At 51.0% G+C, this 24,120-nt stretch overlaps 2 protein-coding genes across 8 annotated transcripts in view; one reads left to right on the top strand and one right to left on the bottom strand.

Moving 5' to 3' along the window:
• Positions 1-2,265: 2,265 nt before the first annotated feature.
• On the top strand, positions 2,266-14,916 carry CCDC167 (coiled-coil domain containing 167). 2 transcript variants are annotated; one of them, XM_082347902.1, is made up of 4 exons: positions 2,266-2,397; positions 12,742-12,836; positions 13,036-13,088; positions 14,570-14,916. In XM_082347902.1, the coding sequence occupies exons 1-4, from the start codon at positions 2,356-2,358 to the stop codon at positions 14,845-14,847; spliced, it is 468 nt and encodes a 155-aa protein (XP_082204028.1). In that variant the 5' UTR covers positions 2,266-2,355; the 3' UTR covers positions 14,848-14,916. The 2 variants fall into 2 exon arrangements, with proteins under 2 accessions (XP_082204028.1, XP_082204029.1); XM_082347903.1 differs by having other exon boundaries at positions 2,267-2,397; positions 14,565-14,916.
• Positions 14,917-16,167: 1,251 nt separating this feature from the next.
• CMTR1 (cap methyltransferase 1) overlaps positions 16,168-24,120 on the bottom strand; it is a 53,966-nt gene continuing 46,013 nt past the window's right edge. For 4 of the 6 annotated variants that reach the window (XM_082347812.1, XM_082347814.1, XM_082347813.1 and 1 more), the window contains 7 exons: positions 23,395-23,517; positions 22,615-22,706; positions 21,690-21,758; positions 19,960-20,007; positions 18,914-19,026; positions 18,192-18,300; positions 16,168-17,535 (listed from right to left, as the gene is read on the bottom strand). In XM_082347812.1, the coding sequence (XP_082203938.1) occupies positions 17,403-17,535; positions 18,192-18,300; positions 18,914-19,026; positions 19,960-20,007; positions 21,690-21,758; positions 22,615-22,706; positions 23,395-23,517 (687 nt within the window). In that variant the 3' untranslated portion in view covers positions 16,168-17,402. Of the gene's footprint in view, positions 17,536-18,191; positions 18,301-18,913; positions 19,027-19,959; positions 20,008-21,687; positions 21,759-22,614; positions 22,707-23,387; positions 23,518-24,120 lie in introns of those variants that run through there. The other 2 variants (XR_014232765.1, XR_014232766.1) reach the window with 2 other exon arrangements.

Genomic DNA, 24,120 nt, shown 5'->3' with positions numbered 1-24,120 from the left:
AAAGCTGGCAGCAGGTGCATCAGTTCTGCTGAGTCTCTCCTGGTCACTCACAAGCCACAGTACCAACCACTTAGTAATTCTCACAATGACCCTATAAGTCTGACACAATGAGCTTGTTTTAGTCATGGAAACCAAGGCTCAGCAAGTTTAAGTATCTTGCCCCAAATCACACCACTGCTAAGTGGCAGAGCTGGGACTGGAATCCGGGTCGGCCTCACTCCAACCCACGTAGGCTCTCATTCCAGCCCCACTTCAAGTATTTCGTCCCATTAGCAGAACCGTGGGACAAGGTTTGGCTTGGAGAATCCAAGGCTCTTTGGGGAGAAGGATGACAGCTCACACATCATTTCACAGGGAATGGGGAAGAGAGACAAGGGACTGACATGAGACGTACCCAGATCTACGTGGCTTTTTCTTGGTGCCAAACAAATGCAGAAGGAGCCCCTTTTAAAAGAACATAGTGTTTTTCCTCCTCTTCTCACCTTCCCTGGGCCTGTGCCTGTGACAATTGGGAAGCACAGACTCTGGTTTTTCTGGATTAGAACCAATGCTATGAAGAGTGTTCTGACAATAAATGCTGTTGATTGACAGTTGATGGACAATGTTCTTGAGTAAGTTTTTTCTTGGGCTGGGTGTTAAGCTAAGAACTGCACTAAACAACTTCTCAGCAGCCTGCTTCCTGTTCGGACAGAATTTACTACACTTTCCTTCTGTGGCCTCAGTCAGGCGGCCAGGCGAGATGGTATCTCAGGTCCCCTCCTGCTCCATCATTCAATGACTCTATCAAGAAGAGAAAACGGGTCTGAAAACATTTTTTTTCCACCCAAACACTGCATCAGGGTTATTATTCACACACAGAAACACAGACTCCAACAGAGAGATAACTGGTCAGAAAATAAGGAGCTTCGATTCCCGTCTCATAGTCTTTGACCCCATAATTCCACTTGTGCGAATTTATCTTAAAGAAATAATTCAGATGGTTATCTGGCTGAAATAGGGGTAGGGAGCTGATGTGTAGTATTGCGTGAATGGGTGAGGATGGAAGAAGGTAAGGGGTTAACAAACAGGTAAAAAATATAGAAACTGTACTGAAAAAAATCTCAAAATGAAGAATATATTATTTATATGCTAATATTTATGTGTGTGATACATAATAGGCAAAGAGATTACATCTATGGACTAACAGTGTATCCATAATAAATGACAGTATAAAAGGCAAAAAGAATAATAATAATAATTCAGAAGGACAGAGCTATGTACACAAAGATGTTTGCTTTAGCATTATTTGGAGGTAACATCCAATAAAATAATGTCCAATACAAGAATGGGATGTATTCACTTGGTGGCATATACAGCCTTCGCAAATGATGATTTCAAAACATGGGAACATGTTTATTCCAAATTGCAGTTCAATATCCATTAATGAGTCATGAAATAAAATTAATAGGTCTCCTGCCACCAAGTTTTTTTTTTTAATGAAATAGACTAGATTAGAAAATATTTGAGTGCATCAAAGGTGGTAAAGGTGTTTATGAGGAAAATTTGGTTTCAGTTATATGGGTAACTGGGTCATGATACAAAATTGTATTTTTTAATCATTGGATCACAGTCAAACCATTGCAAAGGACTACAGCATACTGTACAGTAGGATTACAACAGTATAAAATACAATGTCTGAGACCAAGCCTGGGTCGGAATATACAGAAACAAATATAGGAACTGTATTAAGAACAGTAGGATAAAGGATGTTGCTTTTCACTTAAAAGTTTTCTGTGACGTTTGTAGGCTGTTTCTGTTACAAGGAAACAAGAAAAATAAGTAAGAACAAACAAAATGGAGGAATAACAACAGAAGGTCATGATCAGCTCCCAAAGGGCCAAGAGGCTCAAGATGGGGCTTCATGGAGGTTCAGTGCTTCAGGATGGGCCTTGAAGGTCGGAAAGAACTTGACAGAATTGAAGGGATGGGAGCTGGCGTCAAACTGGGCAGGATGGTCACAAAAAGGAAGAAGGGTACAGAAGAAGATGGGGTGAAGAAACAGCCTCTCTTTGCTGTAAAGTGCCTTTGAATTAGTAAGGAAAGGGCCAGCTCCACCCCTGGGTGGGCCATCGTTCCTCCCGGGCCAATCTAGTTATCCTCTTCCCACCACCCGCTAGGCTGAAGCCTCAAAAAGCGGTTGCCCCTCATAAACATGGCCGCGCCAAGCTGGCCACGCCCCTCAATTAGATGGACACCGCCATTAGTCCCACCTCCCGCCACCTCGGCGGCCAATGAGGGAGAATCACAGGGGTTTGCGCATGCGTGGCGCCGCCGGTGGGCGAGTCCAATAATGACTCCGGGAACCCGGCAAGTAACATGACTAAAAAGAAGCGGGAGAATGTGGGCGTCGCTCTAGAGGTGAGGGGGAGAAATGGGGGGTGGACCACGTCGTGAACTGCCTTCTCCCCGCGGCGGGGTAGTGGGTCGGCCGGGCTGCAGGTTGGAGGAGGGAGTGAGGGGAGGAAGTGAGAGCGACGTGGGTTTGGGACACGGCCCGCTGGGGGAACCGAAGGTTGGAGAGCCCGAGGGGCCACGAGAGCTGGGAACAGAAGGCCAGGGGACCTCCAGAGAGGAAGAGACAGGCAGGTAAGGGGAGCACCAAAGAGGGCGTGACACCGAAATCTTGAGGCCCTGAGGGGAGACGTTTAAGTGAAGGGGACCGAAAAGGGTTGGGTACTCTCAGGTGAGGGGATCCCAAAGGGTTAGAGACCTGTAGATGAGGGCACCCCCAGAAGTGAGGGACCCCATACTGTTTAATGTATTACTGGTGGCTTAACTGTCCCTTGAGATGGGGAATTTTTCCTCCGGGGTACTAAAGCATGAAGCTTGAAAATTACTTTGGGAACCTGTGGGAATTTGTAGAGAATTCTGGAATGATGATGTTCGCAAAGAGCTTACACATAATTGACTGCATATGGAAGGGAAAGAAAATTGATGCATATTGAGTAGCTGCCATTTGTTACTTTATTTGCGCTCACTACAAGCCTGTGAGATTTTTACAGATGGGGAACCTGAGGTTTCAAGTAGAGCCCAACCGTTGAGGCGCCGAGAATCAAACACAGGTGATTTGCCTTCTGGTGCATCTTGATTCTCCTGTGTTACTGTTCCCTTAGATCACCCTCCCTGGGGTTGCAAGAAAGATACTGGGTAATGGTCTTATTGAGCTTACTACCAGTTCAGTGGTTCTCAATCTTAAGAACGCATTAAGAATCATCTGTCTTAAAAATGGAGAGTTGAATTCTCCCCCACCCTGAGTAATTCAGTAGGACTTGGGTGTGTATTTTTAACAAAGAATCTGTATTTTTAACAAGCTACAGCAGTGTTTATGCAGGAGGTTTTAGTATCACCTCTTGAGAAATATTGGCCAACTTGGTAGGGAAAAAAACGATGGAAATGTGAATCTCCTTGTAAGAGAGACTATAGGTGCTAAAATGAGATGGCACTCTGAAATGGGACTAGCCTAGACTTTATAGCCTGTATGAGAACATGATAAGCTGCTATAACAGGGAAACCCCAAAATTCAGTGGCTTCAAGAACAAGAAAGTTGGGTTTTTTTTTAACAGGTTAGAGCAGGGATCGGCAGATGTTGTCTATAAAGGATCAGATAGTAAATATTTTAGGCCTTGTGGACCATATGGTCTATGTTGCAACTACAGTTGATCCTCATTGTTCACAGATTCTGTATTTGCGCGTTTGTCTACTTGCTAACATGTATTTGTAACCCCCAAATCAGTCCTCGAAACGCTTTTGTAGTAATTAACAGGCTGACTCAAAGCGTCAAGATTTGATTCACCTGAGGCCCACGTGTCTGGTTAAGGTGGAACAAGGCAATGCTGTGTCTTATTTTTCAGCTCTTCAGTGTGCTGTAAACAAGTGTCCTTTTTCTGGTCTATTTACTGCCAAGTTTCCTGCATTTTTGTGCTTTTCTTGGTGATTTTGCTGTTTAAAATAGCCCTCGAGTGTAGTGCTGAAGTGCTATTTAGTCTTCCAAAGTGGAAGAAGGCTGTGACATGCCTTATGGAGAAAATGTGTGTTAGATAAGCTTTCTCAGGCATGAGTTATAGTCCTGTTGGATGTGAGTTCAGTGTTAATTAATCAACAATATGTATTAAATAAGGTCTCTTTAAACAGAAACACACACAAAACAAGGTTTTGTATTGATCAGCTGATAAAAATGTTGTGACCAGATGCTCCCCAGAACCTAACCTGGTTCAGTATTTGCTAATTCATTGTTGGCAACCTTATAGAACATAACTACCACAAATAATGAGACTCAGCTGTACTCAGATAGGATGTCTTAGCACAAAAGCGGCCATAGGCAGTGTATAAATTAATGAGAGTGTTCCAATAAAACTTTATTTACAAAAACAAGTCATGGCCCGTATTTGGCCCACAGACCATTGTTTGTCAACCCCTGGTCTAGAGTACCAGGACAGTGTTGGTTCTGCCATATTCCTTCCATCTGTGGCTCTGCTGGGGGCCAGGGCCTGTTGTCACCTCATGAATGAAACTAGGTTGCACTCCATTGAGGTATCCACTGGTGGGAAAGAGAGAGTGGGGAAAGCACACCCACTGTCTTAAGAATTCTGGGCCCAGAGTGCCCACTTTCCATTGCCAAAGATGCAGCTAAGATGCAAGGCCTGCAAGGGGTAGCTGGGAAATGCATTCATCAGCTAGAAGGCCACGTGCCCAACTACGGCTCCATTGCTGCGGAAGAAGAGTATTTTAGTGGACAGCCCAATTCTCCTCAGCAGACTGCATCTTACCTCACAGTGTAGTTTTGAGGATTAAATAAGACAATATTTGTAAAGTGCCTAGCACGTGCGGCACAGGGTGGATAATCAACAAACAGTGCTTTCTTATCAGTAGCCTTCGTAGTTCTGTCGCGTCCTTCCGTCGTGGTTAAGTCAGGCCCCTTGTTTGGACTTTAGTTTCCTCATCTGTAACATGAAGGACTTGAATTTCACCAGGGGTTACAGACACAGACTCGCTGACTGTGGTCCACATAAAGATCATAGATGATCATAGATGCCTTTTGTTTGGCTGACACGGGTTTTAAAAGTGTTTTGAGGGCTTCCCTGGTGGCGCAGTGGTTGAGAATCTGCCTGCCAATGCAGGGGACACGGGTTCGAGCCCTGGTCTGGGAAGATCCCACGTGCCGCGGAGCAACTAGGCCCGTGAGCCACAATTACTGAGCCTGCGCGTCTGGAGCCTGTGCTCCACAACAGGAGAGGCCGCGATATTGAGAGGCCTGCGCACCGCGATGAGGAGTGGCCCCCGCTTGCCGCAACTAGAGAAAGCCCTCGCACAGAAACGAAGACCCAACACAGCCAAAAATAAATAAATAAATAAAAATTAAAAAAAAAAAAGTGTTTTGAATTTGGTGGGGTACATGCTCTCCTAGTGCTGTATACCAGTTACCTTCACCCCCTTTTTTTTTTAACCTATCAATACCAATATAGATATTTACGTTGGCCATCTTGATGTCTAGGTTACCTTTTGCTTGTATATTCTAAGATTTGAGCTCTGCCACTGTGCACCTGAGAAAAAACTTGGCATCTAGCCATCTCCTCACATTGTTCCTCCTTTGCCCCCTGCGGATCTGAGTATTGAATGTGTGCTGGTGCTCAGTAGCAGTAGATACTGTCCTGTTATTAAAAGTCGTGTGCTCAAAGCCAATGAAGTGGTTATTTAATCAAAAATGTTTGTTAATCTGACGAGTGCAATAAAACTCCCACAAGTGAGTCATCTCAGCACCTGCAAACAGCCTCCACTTGTAATGAAGCAATTACTGAGCACTCCCCCTGAGGGTTGGCTGGGGCCAGCTGTACTGGGCAGTCACTTCCCAGGACACCAAGGCACCTCCCAGCCTTCCCAACTTGTGGCTCCTTTCAAGGCCTTTTTATCCAACTCATTTGCCACCTTGTGAGATCTCAGATTTGGGAAAAACTGGCTATGAGTGTTATTCTGAATAACAAGAGAGAATTATAATTCAGGTGAGAAATCACCAGCTCTGGTACTGATTTTCAAGTTGTGTGGGAGGAGGGAAAGGTTGTATTTCAGTCTAAACTGATAGGAGGATTCTGGCTGAGGGAAAGGATGCATTTCAGTCTAAACCGATAGGATTTGGGCTGATATAAAACCTGTTTTTTAATTTCTGATAGTAATGAGCTGTTATTTGGTCATTGTACTTTTTTTCCTCCACAGCTGGACCATTCTTAGTGTCTTAAATGTTTCAACAGCCAGTTGGTCTTTAGTTAACAGATGTGCAGTGTCTTAGTTGACATCTTTAAGGGGATAACTTGGTTGGATCTGGTCCCTAGTACAAAAATCTGTCAGTTTGGAAAGCTTTTAGCTACAGGTTACAGAAAACTGACCTCAGTGACCTAATCAAACAAGAATATACTTTTTTTTCCCATCACAAGAAATTTGGAGGGAGGTGGCTACTGGCATTGGTTCAAAGGCTCAGCTATGTCAGGGCTGGTGTTTCTGCATTCTCTTAGCTGTTTCCTCTTAGTCACAAGATAGCTGCCACAGCTCCAGTCATCATATTCAACTTTAAGTCAGGGAAGAAAGAAAAAGGAACTATAACAATCTTTGTCCCTTTTATCAGCAAAGCATAAGCTCTCTCAGTCGTCCCCCAGCTGACTTCTGGAACGTCTCATTGGCCAGAACTGGGTCATGACCACCTCTGGCTGCATTGAGGCTGGGAAAGCATCTGTTGAGCTTTTCTTACTTCTATGGTGGAGGCAGGCAAAGGAGGAGGGGTTGGGAATCAATGTTGTGTTGGCCAACTAATAGTATCTGCTAGAGGGAGTAAAAGTTAATGGGAGTCATTTAAAATTCACTGGAATTCTTATCAGAAAAAGGGGCCAGGATCAGTGACGATGAAGGGTAGGTGGTAGGTTGAGTGGAGAAAATGGCCAAGGCAGGATGAGCACCAGGAGGAGAGGAGCGTGGACACTTGTGATTGTGTAGTGTCTGCCAGCACTGTGAGCTCCCTGGGGGCAGGGAGGAGCACTAAGTGTGGAGGAAGACAGTCTCAGTTCTGGAACAGGCTGTTACAAGGCTGACAGGAACCTACCAATGTTCTGAGACAAGGGATGGAAGCAACCTAGTAGACTATCAATAAATATTTACTGAATTGGTTTTGAGAGGCTAGAGGAGGCACTTGAACCCTCACCCCTGACTTCTGGGCCCAGTTGAGTGGTTCGTTGGTGAGAGATCAGGAGGCCACAGTGGAGCAGGCGGCTGGACACTGTCTTGCTGGCGGCTGCCCAGTCAGGGCTGAGAGAAAGGCTTGAGGCCTGCAGACACAGTTCAAGGGCGGCTGACCATTAAATGAGCCTCACCTGCTGCCAGGCGCAAGCGACAGGTCGCCATTGGGCAGGTGATTTCTCTCAGCAGCCTGCGTCTGGCTCCACTCCATCTGATGAGGGTCAGGAGACTAAAACCTCATTACCTAACACGGCTGGATGTCAGCATGTGTGGAGTGGCTGTTTGCCAGCATCTTAATTAATGAATTCATAAGGCATGGGGTGGATGCCAGGTCTTGAAAAGTGCTTTGAGCCTTTCAGCGATGAAGAAGCTTTTGCTACTTTATCAAAAAATATATATTGAGGGAAAGAAGAGAAAGGAAACCCCAGACAACGTTCTGGCCCAGGGACAGCTGAAGGCTTCAGGTGAGGACTGACGTGGCTCCGCTTGCAGAGCCTCTCAGAGGCCAGAAGGCCTCGGAGCTTGCGCGGGCTTCAGGAGGACCTCCATGTTCCTGGCCTGGGGCGGGAGGTGACTCTCCAGAGAAATGACAAGTCCCTTGGCTCTCTGCTTTTCCTGAAAGTTGTTCATTGAATAAAAACTGGGAAGGTTTACTGTCTTCATCTGCCCAGCCTGGGAGAGAAACTTCTGATGATTTGGGAGCCATGGCGGAGGTTTTTGTTTTCTGCCCTCACAGAGCCTCCTCCACAGAAGAACATCCCTTAAGTGGTATCAGGGTAATCGGTCCTTTGGGGTTTGAGGATAGTCACCTGGAAAATCAAGGCCCGTGACCCCCGTGTCACTTGGCTGTGTGGCCTCAAGGCCCCAGATGGGAAGCCCCTGCTCTCCTGCCAGAGACCATCTGGGCAGGCGGTCCGGCTTCTCTACCCATTATAATAAACGTTCTGGGGCTTCCCTGACATGTGAAAATGAGTGGATTTCCAGAAATCCGGTTCCCAGACTGCTGGGGCTGGAGCTGGAGCTAGAGCTGAAACAGCTGACACCACTCTCTGGGCTGTGAGTTATTAGCAAGTGAGAAGAAAGACTTTGGGGAAAGGAGGGTTTATCAGGCCCAACTAGCCCACCTTTTTCCTTCTCAAATCCGGGTCTGTTTTGTGTGTGTTTTGGAGGGTGCTTTGGCAGCGTAGGCGGTTTGGAGGAGGGTGCCTGGGATGTCCGTGAAGCCCAGAGTTAGAGCGTAATTGCCTTCAATGTGAGGACAGATGCTGGGCTTGGAGACGCTCACTGTCTCCAAGCAAACAGATTTCAGTCAGGTTCTCCCCTCACAGTGAGTATCTGTTATGTGGACAGAAAGCAAGCAAAGCCCTTATACAAGATTATTCAGAGTAGAGAATCTGTTAAAGCCAGATCAACAAGCTTAGATGGGTTTCGATTGGGATGTGGAATGATTTTGTTCCACAGAACCCTTCTTTGTCATGAATGTTTTCATGAGAGATTTTGGAGAAAGAGCTTGAAGAGGTGGAAAGAGCATAAGCTCTGAAGCAGAAAAACCCAGATTCAGACCCCAATTCTGCCACTTCCCAGTGACACGACCTGGGGCAGGTTGCTTAAATTCTCCGTGTCGGAGTTTGCTCCTCTGTAAAAGGTAGACTGTAAAAAGTCCCTTCCTTGCTGAGTTGATGGAGACATTGGGGAGCATACGGGAAGCTGCCCACAAACCGCATGGCCCAGGGTGTAAGGAGCGGAGTTTACGGCCAGGAGCTAAGAGTGGCTCCGGGCTGGTGCCTCTGAGCTTCCCCCACGTGTGCTGGTAGCTCACAGCACCGACTCCCACCGCCCGCTCCCCCGGGTACTGGCTGCGTGACCCTGGACAAGTTACTTCATCCCCACATGTGAGGGAGTCATGTGAGGTGCTTAGAGCAGTGCCTGGCACATATGCCTGCTACCGAAGTGTTGGCTGCTACTGGTATTATTGTGGACTTTGGGCATCCAGAGGCAGTTCTGACTTGTGTTCTCTGAAATAGGAAACATTATTATCTTTGTTTTACACATGAGTAAACTGAGGCACCAAATTAAGGAAGTCACCTAGACACACGGCAAGTGAACGGCCAGCTGAGGCATCTGATTACAGCCCACACTCCTTATTACCACACTTTTCAGGAACTACAATTTCAGGCTTCTGAGCACTTGGGCTCCCAACTGCTTGCCCAGTTCTGACCCTTATGCTTCCAGAATCTTCTTGACATTTGTCTCCTTATTCTGGTCCTAACCCGTGTTTTCTCTCCTGGTCCTGGCTATCTTGTCCTCTGTTGACTTCAGCCCAGTGGCGGAGAGGAAGCTAATCAAGGACTATAGATTTGTTTGGGGGAATCTGCGAAGTGCATTATCTATGTGCATGTCGTTGAGAGTTGACTGAAAAGCCAACTAGGGGCTTCTTTTAAGGCCCACTTCCTGGGTCCTCTCCCCTATTTCTGGGTCCATCTTGCTGGGCTAGCTTTGCTCTGTAGCCACCACTCCCGACCCCAGCCACAACTAAAAGATGCATCCTGACCCTCCCTCCCTGCCTTATCTGCGGCCAGTAGTTCACTAGAATGTTTGCACCCATTATTATAGCTGCTTGAGAACTGGCTTCTGCATCAACAAATGCTGCAGGGTGTTTAACTGCCAGTGGGGTCACCTTCTGAGGATGGGTCTGTGGCCTACTGAAGAGCCTCCTGACGGTCCCAGACTCCCCGTCACTCAGCCCATATCAAGCAGCTGGGTTATAAAGGAGGAGAACTTGATATTTAGAAGGGAATCAGAGAGAGCTGCAGCAGGACATAAATATTCATAGAGGGAGGTTAGAACTTGAGTCCCTAAAACCTTGATTTGTGTTAGTCTGTTTAAGCTCGTTAAAAAGTGGTAAGTGAAAGTGGGGTATTCATGGAACTGCAGATAGATTGGGCTCGTTCAGATAAAGGCTTCTAGCTACCAGCTCCACAGGCCCTGCCCAGAGCATGACAGCAGACCAGCTTGGCCACTTGTGGTTTGCCAACCTCAATTTAAAAGTTTTGCTGAGCGTGAGTTCTTGGCCTCCCTCTGGCTCAGTTATCCCGTTTGGGCCCCTGGTAGCCTTGTAGAGGTGTTTAGGGATGGAAGTCCCCAAACTTCCTCCCCAGAATGACATGCAAACCAGGGGCTGGCCGAAGGTGGGACAGGGAGAAATCTAACCTAGGACTAATACTTGCACTGGGTAATCCACAAAGTACATAATCTATGTGCACATACAGCTGCTTCTCCTAGCTTCTTCCAGCTTCTGTGGGCATGAGGGTAGGATTTTAGACTCCCGGTGCCACATGAGGCCCAGCCCCTGGGCTCCACCCACACCCAACCCTACTCATTCCTCCATGGCTACAAACACAAGGACTGCAGTGGGCCAGGCCTTCTAGGACAGGAGCTACAAAGTCAGGCATCCTTAGAGGCCAGGCAGTCACATACACAAGTGGCATGGGCCGATCTGGGCTAGACTTGGCCACTGGGCTGCAGGTTTACATCATCTGCCCTAGGGGCTCCCAGACTTTGGCAAGATGAGGTTTGGACACATGTAGCTGGATGGCACAATATGCGCTCAGCTTCACGAGAGAAGGCTTGGTTAATCAGCCAGGGGAAGGAGGCAGTACCTCTCCAGCCAAGGGCTTCATGGAGGAGATAGAGCATCAAGAATCAAGCTTTGTGTGGGACCCAGCGTGGAATTTGGTGCTCTGTTTGTGGTTTCTACACCGGGAAGTGGAAACAGCAAGTCTTAGGGTACTGAGGGGCTGGCTGTGTGTGTTGGGGGTACTGCTACGAAGGGCAGGCTTCATGGTGGCCTGAAGCACCTGCTCCTCCCGGCTCCGTCTCCACTAACCTTCACATCAGGCTGTTGCTGTTCCCTGAGTCTGGCTTCCCAGTGCTCATTTCCCTACAGCGCAGGTTCCAGCACGGCCTTTGGCCTCCCAGGCACAGGCCCCATCTCCTGGCTGGGGCTATTTCCCAGGACAGCCCTCCCTTTGGTGCCCGTTAGCAGAGAAGTGACACAATTAACCAAGCAGTTAACTGAAGGCTCTGCAGTTGCTCCCCCCCCACCGGGCCCTGCTTCCAGAGCTGGAGTTGGCAGCAGGCTGGGGCTGCAGGGAAGGGGGTAGATGGTGTGTCCTTTGGGCTGGGCGTTGGGACGAGGGAAAGTAGCTGACCCAGAATGGCTGGGATGGGTACTGGCCAGGGGGAGGGGCAGAAGGCCCAGAGTCTTCAAGTGCGACTCTGACACTGGCTCCAGAACACTGGCCAGGGATGCTGGGATTCGTAGTTGCAGTCATTGATTACCGTCTGTCCAGGGGCCACTCCAGAAAGGCTTGGAGCAGAGAACTGGCTGAGACCGATAAGGAAAGGAGTGTTCCACTCTGACTCCTCAGAAAAGTCATTCCATTTGGAGGACCCATTCTCCCATTTGTGAAATAGAGCTTGTATCGATATTTGCTATCCCTCCCAGGGATGTGGTGAGAATGAGTGAAGTCATATGGAAAATCAAGCATTAGCTGGACCCAAAGCAGTATTCAGTCAGCTGCTATGAGGGACACAGGGCCCTCTGAACTCCCACCCACTGAAATCTAGGCTCCCACCAGCAGGGCAGAGGTTCAAGAAGAACAGGCCCGGGCCTAGAGAGGTGGCCAATTAGATAAACACCTGGAGACAGATGAACTTTCAAAGCCAAATGCATGATACCAGGACCTTGGATGATCCAGTCCAGTATTTCATAAAACATTTCCCCATAACTCAAATTATTTCCCCAAGAACACATCTCTGAAACTATAATCAAAACAAATGGGAGAACTGGTACCTTTGGCATGCAGCCTTTCAGGAGCTTAGCTACTTTGCCCCATAAGTCACAGCTATCTTGATGATGGTCAATGCTTTTGCACAAGAACCAAGTCAGAAATCAACAGAAGTGTTTTTGAGCTGTACTGTCAGTAACTTTTATTGAATCTCATGGAAAAATGTATATTATTACAGCTTAGGTTACTTTAAGATGAAGTGTACCAACGTGAAAACATGCCTCTGCTTTTTGGCCCCTAGATGTCTAATCACGTGTGGAATGCTTTGGAAAGGCAGAGGCTTCCTGCATCGTACGTTTCATTCTAGGAGCCGCCTGTGCCTGCCACATTCAGGGCTCTGGTTGCTCCTGCCGTGGGGCCCAACTGGGGCCTGTGCTGGGGAGACAGCTGACTGGGGGGGGCCGCTCCTATCTGCCCCAACCCATGCTTGGCCCAGTGGGTCAGGGCAGCTTGGAGACCCTGAGCAACACTCAAAGCTGTTTCTAGCCACGTGGAGGTAGAGGACAGCAAAACATAGTTGCTAGTTCAAAGACTCCTAGAGGCTCCCTCCTCCCGATCCCAGGATCCCAGCTGTCTTGAAAACTGAAAGGCTCTGCCACCCATCTCTACCTGCTGGGTGTGCTGTGTCTTTCAGATGGATGGGCTGGAGAAGAAGCTGTCACGATGCTGGAGAGACCTGGAGGCTGTGAACTCCAGGCTCTATGGGGCGGAGCTGAGCTCAGAGGCCAGGTAATGCTCCTCCCGACTTCCCCAAGTCCTTCCTATCTGTCCCGGGGCCCCAGCCCTCAACTGCCACCCCTCCCATCCCCCTGCCACCAGAGACCTGGGCCCATGTTCCTCTTGTCTCCCTTGCTCTGGTGTGCCAGCTGCCCCTCAGGTGGGAAAAAGAAAAAGGGCTTGAGCCATTTTGACCACTTCCCCCTCACAGGAGTTCTCTGGAGAAGGAGAAAAGCAGCCTGATGAACAAAGCCTCCAACTATGGTAAGAAAGCTCCCTGCCATTACCAGCCCCACCCTTGTGTCCCAGGATCAGGAAGGGTCAGACAGCCCAGGGAGCCCACAAAGTGATGGGGGTCAAGGGCATTCTTTGGGAGAGAGCCAGCCCCCAGGGGGTTGCAGGAACCAACTGAAGGCCCAGCATCCTGGAAGAGCAAGTTTGTTCCTTTGTTCCAAGGGAGATGGAGAGTCCTGTGGGTCTGTTCTTCCCCTGTGGGATGAAGGGGTATGGCTGTGGCCAGGTGGAAAAGAGATCCTCACATCCACCCTGACTTGGGAGGTCTGTCCTCCCTGCCCCCTCCTCCCAGACCTCCACTCCCTCCCAGGAAAACCCTGCAATGGGAGCGATGGGAATAGGGTCTTTGGGGTCCAGGGTGGAGGATGAACCTCCCACTTGGGTGCTGTGAAGGGCTACTGTGAGTGGAGCAATGCTGCCACCTCCTGGGTGCTGGGCGCAGAGCCAGGTAGAGCCCAGACAGGGCACGGAGCTAGAGGGTGGCTGCTGGGCGCTCCCCCCAGCAGCCTGGGAGGAAATGGGTCTGCAGAGGCTCCTCAGGCTTGTCTGTTCTATTCACCCTGAGGGGCCAGACCTGGCCAAGAATCAGCCCTAGAATAGTCCATATGGCAGGGAGCCTCCTGTAGGAGCCAGGTTGAATCCACACTGTAAGCACGGTGCCTGTCACATACCCCTACCCGGGTCCCGTCTGGCCTGCCCAGAGCTGGTTTGCAGGTATCTCCCTGCTTCCTCACACAGGGAGGGATGGAACATCAGTTCCCTCTCAAACCTAGCAATTTTCACACAGAACTGTAGCATTTACCACTCACGTCATCCCTCACAGAATACTAACCACCTGTGTATCATATGAATGGATACAGTGTGGCTGTAGCATAGCAGGGCTGGCTTCCTCTAGAGGCAGCCTGCCTGCCTGCCTTGTGGGCACAAACTACCTCGTCTTAGCATCCCTCGTTCCTGCTGAGCTGGGCATCCAGCAGGGCAGGGCTAGAAGCACTGGTGGTGTGGGCCCGCCCTGTCCCTACTCCAGTATCAGGCCCCAGGAGGTCCCAGCTGCCCTCAGTCTCTAGTTGACCAGATGAGACACCCTGGCAGGAGGAGCACCACGGGGGCACCCAGTGACGGGCCAGAGGGCTCACCTGGTGAGGCCACGCCACCACCTAGCTTGGCTTTTGGGTGTGGCCTTTTTGTGACTCCCTCACATATTCCATCTTCAACTGCATTTGGAAAGAAATGGTTGAGCAGCATTGGGGGTTGGGGCTTTTTTGGGCCAGGATCTGTAGCCAAATCTGGGCAGATCGAGGACAGTCATTTTTATGGATAAGGAGGCAGCTGGGAGGGAACACCTCTGCGCTCAGCAGTGTGTGTGCCCATTGGTGGGACAGGCGGAGGCAGATGAGAGTAGCAGATGGGCCCAGACCACCTGTCCACCACCCTTTTTCCTCCCAGAGAAGGAGCTGGAGTTGCTTCGGCAGGAGAACCGGAAGAACATGCTGCTGTCTGTGGCCATCTTCCTCCTCCTGACGCTTATCTACGCCTACTGGACCCTGTGAGCCTGAGATTTCTCCAGTCAGCACAGGCTTCCCCTCAGCTCCATGGTCACAGCCAAGCAGGCCCTTCAAACCTCAAGAGGACCAAGGTACAAGGGCTATTTCTCCCTGACCCAGACATCGGAGCAGGGCTTCCTGTCGGCCCAGCCCCTCTCACCTCCCATTCCTGCTGTGGGGCTTGAGTCTCCAGAAGGACTTTGTGTTGGCTTAGCCCAAGGGAAAGGCAATAAAGACCACCCTGGCTGCTTCTGTGTGCTGAGTAAATGTCATGATTGGTGGCAGCTGGGGGCAGTGGGGTGGCATTCAGGATGCAAGGGAGGAGAGGGGCCTGAAGGTGAGCCCCCAGCTTAGGTGGGGAATAAGGCGTTAGCAAAGTGCTTCCTAAGGCAAACCATGGTGGGCGCCATCTTGAGGACCTGGGCACTGCTGGGGCTGAGAGGCAGACCTTGCACCACTTGTCCGCCACCCCCCACCAAACCCTGGCTTGCCCTCTAGTCGGTGCCACTGCCTGTGATTATGGCAGAAAAAAATGCAGCCTGTGCAGCAAAGGGCAACTTGGGGACTTGAGGTGGTCGTGTGGTGGTCCCACGGGAGTGCGGAGTTAATCCATCTTCAAGAGGCTGCAAGTCTGGCGAGGTGTGGCAGAGCCAGTGGGCAGCCGGAGCCACGGTAATGACCAGACAGACTTACGGTGAGTGGCCAGTAAATCAGGCGGGGTTTGCAGGAGCGGCAAACACAGACGTTTTCCCCACCACCCCCCCACCCCGCCCCTGAGCACATCCCTCTACTCCCAGCACAGGGGCCAGGAGGGCTGGGAGTGGGAGGCTGGAGTAAGGCTGAGCAGGGCAACCAAAAGGATGAAGGGGCTTGGAAGCTGAGATCACACCAAGTAAGTTAGTAAAAGCAAGGAAAGGAGTTGCCCTGGGAGCGAAACTAAGGCTGTGAAACATTAAGGAAGGAATCTGGGGGCCCAGGTGAAGGAGCTAAGCCATGTGTAGGCAGCGGGCTCTAAGGGAGAACCTGCACCGGTGATGGGACTGGTGGAGAAATGCTAGCCTAGAGCAGAGAGGGAGAGGCGTCATCAGCACCTGCACGGCCTCCAGTGCAGACGCAGAACAGGGGAGGTTGGCGGGGTCAGCGAAACCATCTCTCCCTCCCTCCCTTCCCCCTGTCTAGTGGCACTAATTGGTCTAACGCCTCTGTTATTTTAGTCACACACACTGATCCTGGATTGTCACACTGCCCTGCTGGGCTGTAGGTTCATTCATTCTCTAATCCCTGCTTCTCACAGGAGCCACATAATTTTGACTCTTCCTTGGGCCCCTCTTTGGCAGCAAACAGCAGCCCTGAGCTTGGACAAGGCTCTGATTAAGCCAACCCTCTTTTCTCCCCTCTTGAGTACAGCTTCCTCCCCTTCCCCTCCAGCCCAAGCTGTTTCATTCACGCAAGTCCCAGACCACAAAGCACCGAAGGACAAGCCCCAGCACAGAGCCACACAGGCATTAAAAATATGTTTATCTTTAATGATCCAAGATTCTGCAAGACACATTGATACCCAGAATTGGGTGGAAATACAGCATCTCAGCGGTGCTGCTGACAGCCTGGGGGATGCTGGCCTGAGACCCCTGAGGTGGAGTCAATTTCAACCTCATGGGGAGCCTCAGTGCCCTCTATCTCCATGGAAACCAGTCTAGCACTGGGATGAGGCCCTAGGGAGCCCACAGGAGCATCTCTGAGAGGTATTTCCCATTAAAAACAAACAACCACAGGTTCCCTCCCCCACCCAAAGCTACTGCCCAGCTTCCCATTCCACCCGCCAAGATAGAGGAAATGGAGTGACCACAAAAGGACAAACAAAAGCTACTGTGCCTCCTGCTGGGGATGAAAAAACAAAGGAGGGGGGAGGGTGGCAAGGTGGCTGGGACAAACGGGAGTGCCATGATTGCCAGAGGACTGGGTGCGACCCAACCCAACAGGACCTCTGTTACAGTGGGGCCACTACTGTTTGGCGCATAGAAAATGGCAGGTCTTCAAGGCTGCTTCCTCCCCTTCTAGAGCTGCCCGAGGTTTAGATCAAAAGGGTTGAGGCCCAGGAAGGCTCTACAACCCCAGGAAGCAGTCACACCCACCACCAGACAATGCTACCTGCATCCTGACGTGGTGTCAGAGATGTGGGGTCCACATGCCCCTCTTCCCGGCCTGCGGGATGGTCAGAGGTTTGGGCTGGGAAGAACTCCAGGGAAGACCAGGAGAGGGTAGGGGGAGGAGACAAGAAAATCTCCAACTTGGCATCAAAACAGAGCAAGTTCAAAGAAACAAAATCTCGATTTATATAGCAGCTGCTCCTGGCCAGCTCACAACAGTGGGCCCCCTGCCTCTCAGGGTCGGCCCAATAAAAAGTTGGGCAAAGCAGGGGCATGGCCGCCCTCAGGGCACTGCGTGGAACTCAGAAAAGTGAGTCTACAGGATACAGGAAGGAATGGCAGAGCCGAAGCCCTGCTGCCCTCTGACACATCCTCCACTGGCCCCATGTGCCCTGGGCCCTGACCTCAAACGTGCTGTAGGAGCTGCATCCTTCAGGCTGAGTCCCGGCAGGGGAGACAGTTCCCAGGAAGGGCTCCGGGGAGGGAATTCCAAAAAGTGTCCCAGAAGGCCCCAACTGAGCTCTTCAGAGGAGGCCACCAACCTCATGGCCAGGCTCAGGGAACGACAGGGCATTCGGCAGGGGTGGGCATCCTCAGGCGCTGTGCGTCTGGATGAAGGAGAGGACGTCCTCCTTGGACAGCTTGTCTGGGTCCTGGGGCTTCTGGGAGTCATGCACACGGATGCCATCCCCCCACTCCCAGAAGAGCCGGCCGTAGTAGCAGATGCTGGGGAGGAGAAGGGAGGTCAGAGGGCTGTACCCACGTGGAGCAGGTCCAAGAGCTCACCACCCACCCTGGCACCCGTGACTTCGGGGATGGGTGTTCTTAAGAGTGTGTGTGTGTGTGCTGGGGGTGGGGGGGAGGGCAGGTCTCACTAATTGACTCCAATTGAGAGTCTCCCCTCTGGCAGCCAAATGTACCTAGTAGGCTCTGCTCCTCCCTGCCTTCCAGAACCAGCTTTTCTCAACACACAGCTTCTGCTGCTGCTAATTGCATCCTACTGGATCCTTTAATTACTGATATTCCTGGTTTATCTGTCTCTGCTGCTCTAATAGAACAGTATTAGTGTGGTGACACACTGGTGTCAGTGGCTAATTACAGGCACATCAGGGCTACTGGCTGCTGTCGAAACCTATGACCAACAATCCGGCAACACACTGGGTCCGAAGGCAAGACTGTGGACCTCAGCATTAGCCCACACCCCGGCCAGGGTCGGGCCCTTCACACCCAGGACCCTCAACCAGCACGGCCATACCCTCATGGGAAGCCCCTGCATGGGCAGCAGTCAGTCTCAGGACCCGGTGTGCCCCGAGAGGTCAGGCTGGCATTCTAGCAGGAGTATCTGGGGCTGCAGGGGGCAGGCCTGAAAGAAGGCTACTTACTGAAATGGAGCAATGGCATCTGAAGGGAGGTCAAAGGTAGAGTTCTTGGTTTTCTTGTTGTAGAAGAACTTCCTCTTGAAGCTTTTGCTGAATCCCATAGTCCATGGCTCTGACAGGACGAAAGGGGGAAGAAGCCCAGAAAGGACACAAAATACCCATGGGGGATAGGTCAGGCCAAAGAAGGGCACGCCTTCCTTCACGCCCGTTCCTCCACTCCCCTCCCCCCCAAGACAGCAGTGGAGAACAGCCTGTGAGGACACAGCCTTCATCACCCGCCCAAAGGGACTCCAGGAAGACGACTAAGATAATTCTCAACAACCCTCCCCAGTCCCGCCAACCTGCTACCAGGGCAACATCTCTCGGGCCCTGGCAGAGGGAGTAGGAGTCTGTTGGCCAGAGGGCACTAAGGAAAAAGGATTCTACAGGTGATATGAATGGCCAAGCTTGACTTTCTGGATCTGCTGTTGCCCACCAGGAAGGCCCTTCTCCTGCCATGAGGACACCACGCGTGCATATACAAGTTGGGCTCCCCTCTCTCCAGCCCCAGCCCAACCCCCAGGATCCACCGAAGAACAGAAGCTCAGGGAACACAGTCGCCCTCAACATACACCTCAAAGAAATGCCCACCTCAGTAGGGAGCCCTTAGCTCTGGCTCAAGTAGGGTCTGGGCCAGTTGCCCTGGCTGAGGGAGTGGGGTTAGGGAACAGTGGCTCATCACCCACCATTCACTGTCCTGACGATGTAGAGGCCAGTGGGCACAAAGTGCCGGTCGTCCCGCCCTGTATAGCTGAGCTTTGGTGTGCCACTGGAGCCCTTGATGATCTTCATTTCTAACCTTGATTTTCCAGAGTAGGCATGCAAACAGGAAGCGTGAGTGTGTGTGTGAGAGAGAGAAAGCCCTAACGTTAGTCTCTGGCTAATGTCAAAATCAGCCAACCAACCACAGTACTTTACCTCAGTTCAACATGAGAAACTGAGGCAGAGACTTGAGTTGCTCCAGGCCACACAGCAAGTGAGTGAGTGCGGTGCTGGGTTTAGAACTCAGGCTCTAAACTCCCAACTAAGCAATAGAGTCAGGGAAGTGACACACGCCCCTGCTATGTTGCTGCTGTTTGCGGGGTGTCAGGGTGACACCGGTAAGGGTAAGATCTGAGACTACAAGTGCCACTGGGTCTTCAGTTCACCACCCATGGCATCAGTGTGGCTACCAAAGAGTTAATTCGGGAGCACTGAGACCCAGCCCAGCTCCAGTGGCCACAGGGGCACACCCAGGATGAGACCCTCAGATCTGAGCGCCCTGCACACCGCTAAGATTATGAGGAAGCAGTTACGCCCCCTCTACCCCTCCAGGCTCAATCTCTCTGTCAGCACCAGAAGCTGGGACTTAACAGCGTTTCAAGCAGCTTGCTGCTCTGCCCCTAGCAGGGACAATCGTAACTGTTACAGCGTCAACAAGCCCACTGGTATTTCTGCCTGATGCACACACCCCTCGTAACTGTTACGGCATCAGGGAGCCCGTATTTCTGCCTGACGCACACCCGCCCTGCTCCCCTCCTGACACTGCTGAATCAGCTCTCAGCCGGGGGGCCCTTGGCTGCGGATGAGCCACGCAGGCAAAGGAGGTGGGGGGGTAGAGGCAGCCACCAGGGCAACTCACCGCCGCACCCCAAACCCACCTCTACAGAAAAAGAGAACGGATCCTGGACACTGCCATGCCCCCCACCCCAACTCTTCTCAAATCCTGAGCTACCCTGGCTGAGTCACTCACCTGACAAAAATCTTCTCCATCTCCTCCAGCCTGTATACCTCCTTCACCCTGTGGACAGACGGACAGAGAGGATTCCTGGTGGGACACTTGTCTGGGCAGCAGCTGCTAGGCAGGAGGCTGTGCCTATCCTCACCTTCTGCCTCAGGCCCTGCACCACCCAACCCACCAAGAATGAGGACCCCTAGCCTGTCACGGCCGTCCTCCACAGACAAGCCCTAGGTTTCAGAGCTGCCAAGCACCGCCTGGAGCCTGCCCCAGGGCACCCGGGGAGTGCGGCTATGGTTCAGGAAGTCAGGAGGGGAAAAGAGGAAGGTCTGGCAGACGAAGATGTCCCTGTCAGCATTCCCATCCTGGGTCACCATCACCATCTCTAGAGGCCAGAACACCAAGGGCCAGGCTCTTGCCCAGGTCTGTCTACATGGATTTTAGGCCTTCCTGTAACAGAGTTGCTTCCAAATCGTCCTAATAGGCCTACTACCATTAGGGGTGAGGAGACACCCCTACCCAGGATACAGGGCTCCTGTTTGATGCCCAGCCCTCCACCTCTGGGGGCCCCTCAACACGCCTTTGGAACTGCTACTGAGTAAGGTGCCCAGAAACCAAGCAACCAAACCATCACAAGCAACAGAGGCAGGACCCCTGGAAGCTGCTTCTCAGGACCTGGCAGACAGGACATTTTAAAGTGCAAGAAGAAATTACTTTTAGACTTTCAGAAGACTTCTAAAAGTGCATTCCCACTGTTGGATTTAATCCTATGTAAATTTGTATTAAAAAGAATAATGAAAATGATTTTGATAAAATGTAAATAGATACCTCAGTCTCTAGTCACATTAAGCCCCAAAGATAACCTCAGACCTCAGCCCAGACTGGAAAAGTCTGTTCCATCTGTCTGCTCCCCGACTGTTACCCTCTCAAGGCCTAGAACTTTTTTTTTTTTTTAATTTTTATTTATTTACTTATTTATTTATGGCGGTGTTGGTTCTTCGTTTCTGTGCAAGGGCTTTCTCTAGTTGTGGCAAGCGGGGGCCACTCTTCATCGCCGTGTGCAGGCCTCTCACTATCGCGGCCTCTCTTGTTACGGAGCACAGGCTCCAGACGCGCAAGCTCAGTAATTGTGCTCACGGGCCCAGCTGCTCCGCGGCATGTGGGATCTTCCCAGACCAAGGCTCAAACCCGTGTCCCCTGCATTGGCAGGCAGATTCTCAACCACTGCGCCACCAGGGAAGCCCCAAGAACTTTTACGTTACCTAACGTGGCAACAAACCATGGCCTTCTTTCCATGCACCAAGGATCCCATTACCTCAAACCAACCTTTTCTTTTTCATGTTCAAAAACTCCCATTCCCTCACACCCTTTTCTTACCTGAAAAAAATGAAAAGGCCGGGATTGATATGCTAATGATACTCAAGCATGAATGTGTGGCTCACAAGGTGTGTTAGTGCTCTCAGAAGCACGTGCGTCTTAAATGAGGATGCCTTAACCCTGAGGAACGAACCTCTCCTGTGGAGGTTGGCCCACTGTGACAGGCAGGATGGGGGATACTCTGGGACAAAGGAGTCACCTACCCAGCACCCCCAAGCAAATCACTCAATGGCAGTCTGATCTCTAATGCCAGTCTGGCCTGGTCTCCTCCACTGAGCCCTCCCACCCCTCACAGGACAGGGAGGCAGGCACTGGCCAGAAAGAAGCAATGGGAGAGGAGGATTTGGGGGGAGAGATGATATGCTCACCTGATGGGATTCATGTCAGGCCGACTGGGCTTGGAAACAGCTTTCACAAATTTCTCAGCAAGCTGAATTCTACAATCCAAACAGAGTCTCTCAGAGGCAAGTAAGGGTATCCTTACAGCACCCACACCCCCAGGGCGTTGTCATGGCACCAGTGGGAGTACACTCCTGAATCTGCAGCAAAACTGCTCCAAGAGGCAGCACTCATGTCTCCCAGGAAGCCCACCCTTGCCCTTCTCCAGTGATGTCATGATCGCCCTCTCCCCCACTCTGGATTCTGACCTCTACTTTCAATACATCTTGGTTGGTTTTCCTGAAGTGTAACTTCGGCTGTGCTCAGTCACCTCCACCAGAACTTCAAGCATCATCTTTATTCTGTACGTCGGCTCCTTCACCCCAAACCACAGATACCACAGTACACCCACTCAGATGAACCAACTTAGGAGTGACTTCAGCACCATGGCGGTGTAAGACATCTCTCCTTTTTGTACCCCCCTTTTAAACAACTGATTAGGCATCTATCCACGAACAAAAGTACCTCTGTGGGAGTTGTGGGATCCAGATAAACTGACTTAAGTGGGACCACCAAGAACAGAACACATTCTTCAGAGGAGAAGACCCTCCCTCTTCCCCATAAGGTCACCCTCTTGCTCAACCTTAAAACAAACGTCACCTCTGATCTGAACAGCTGAGGCAAAATGGAGTGTGCTAGTATGTATGAAATCAAGGCCCAAGTCCTGGTAACCAGGAGTGCCAACACCAATTTCTCACCCTGCCCTTGGAACCAGCTAGTGGGTAGAAGAGGGAAACTCTAAGGATGCTCTTAAGCAGAGAAAGCCTGGGTGAGGGCCAAGCCACAGAGGCTGCCGCCACAGAGCTGCCCTGGCCCGCCCGGCCCACCTTCCCGCCCCCAGGGCCCAGCTCAGACCGTTGGTTAAAGTGCTGCTCCCGCACGTCGCTGCCATTCAGCACAAGGACATCGAGGATGTGGATGGCACTAATCTTCCGCTGGGCCTTCCCCTAGAAGGACAAGTACACTGCCCACCCTGCCAGGCATTGGCCTGGGGCTCACTCTGCCCACTGTGGCACGCTGGCCTCTGTTCTACGTATAGCCGGGGGAAGGGAAGGGCTCTAAACACAGGATCTTTCTCTCACCTCCCTCCCAGTTGATTCTCAGCACCAGACTGGCCCATGCTTCTGAGCAGACAGAGCCCTGAGGTGATGGGTGATGAGCCCCCTTGAATCTCAAACCCAGTGAGGCTGCCGCCATGGTGCTCCAGCAGGACCTGGCTTCCCACTCTGGCCAACTGTTCCCACTGACTGTTCTGAAAGTTATCTGTATGGCTGTAATACCCAAAGCTCATGGGAAATAGAAAGTTGCTTCTTTCCCAAGGAATTCTTGGTCAATAACAATCAGCAGCTAAAAAATATGCAGCAGGTTCACCAGGGCCTTTTCTACACAGAGATGATCAAGATCTCCTAAACATAAGGAGACTGTGGTCCTTCCTACCTGAATATGCCATGGCTTAGAGCAACTACTCGAGGAGGAGGAATAATTACAAAGCATTCGCCAGGCCCTGGGCCCTGTCAGGCACCACATACACGTAACCCAGTTAACTCAGGGGGCATGGGGGCAAAGGGACAGGCCCAGCTGTTCCCCAGTTCCCCAGATGGCAGAGCCATACACGTGAGCAGAACCACCTCTAACCTCCCCTTTCAGCTCATGGACAATCTCCACAGAGAGCAGAGTGTCCCGGGGTAGCTCTGTCTTCAGGTCCAGCTTGACCCAGCGGTCTGACTGGCGGCCATCCCATGTGTAGATCTGAGACTTCTATGGGCAGAGAGAAAGGGCCAGGTCAGGCAGACAAAGACATTGAGCGGTAAGAAGCTCAGCTCTCAAAAGGGCTTTTAGTTGGTGGCTACAAGCTGATGGGGCTGGGAAATGCCAGAAGAAAAGGTCTCGGAGAGATTAGTCAGTTATACTTCGTACACTATAATGACAGTGCTGTCCTCCACTGCCTCAGTGGAAGAGGAAAGCTCTGACTCTGTCCCGCTGGGAGGGAACAGGCTCAGGGCACCATTCAAGAGGCCTGAGTTCATGATCAGAGGCCCTCAAGAAAGATCCAGCTTGGTGTATGTCTGAAGCAGGTTTGGTGAAGGGTCCAGAGAGCAGAGCAGAGAGAAAGTAAAAAGAGAAAAAGATAAAGTGTGAGAGGACGCAGAGAAAGTAAGTGAGGAAGAAGAGGTAAAACTATAAAGACAACTCGGAGTGGAAAGAAAGAGCAATGAGGACTTTACCTAATTAAGATATAGAACTGCCAAGGTTTTCCCTCACCTCATTTTAGACAGGGGATGACATGGGATAGTGGTGGTGTTGCAAAGAAATAGCTGCATGGGCTCAAGCCAGCTTAGCCTACTGACCATCCTACTAGCC

Source organism: Balaenoptera borealis, assembly GCF_965194805.1.
Source record: "Balaenoptera borealis genome assembly, chromosome: 12".
NCBI lineage: Eukaryota > Metazoa > Chordata > Mammalia > Artiodactyla > Balaenopteridae > Balaenoptera > Balaenoptera borealis.
The sequence above is the reverse complement of the archived record's forward strand: the minus strand, read 5'-3'. Positions and strand labels throughout refer to the sequence as shown.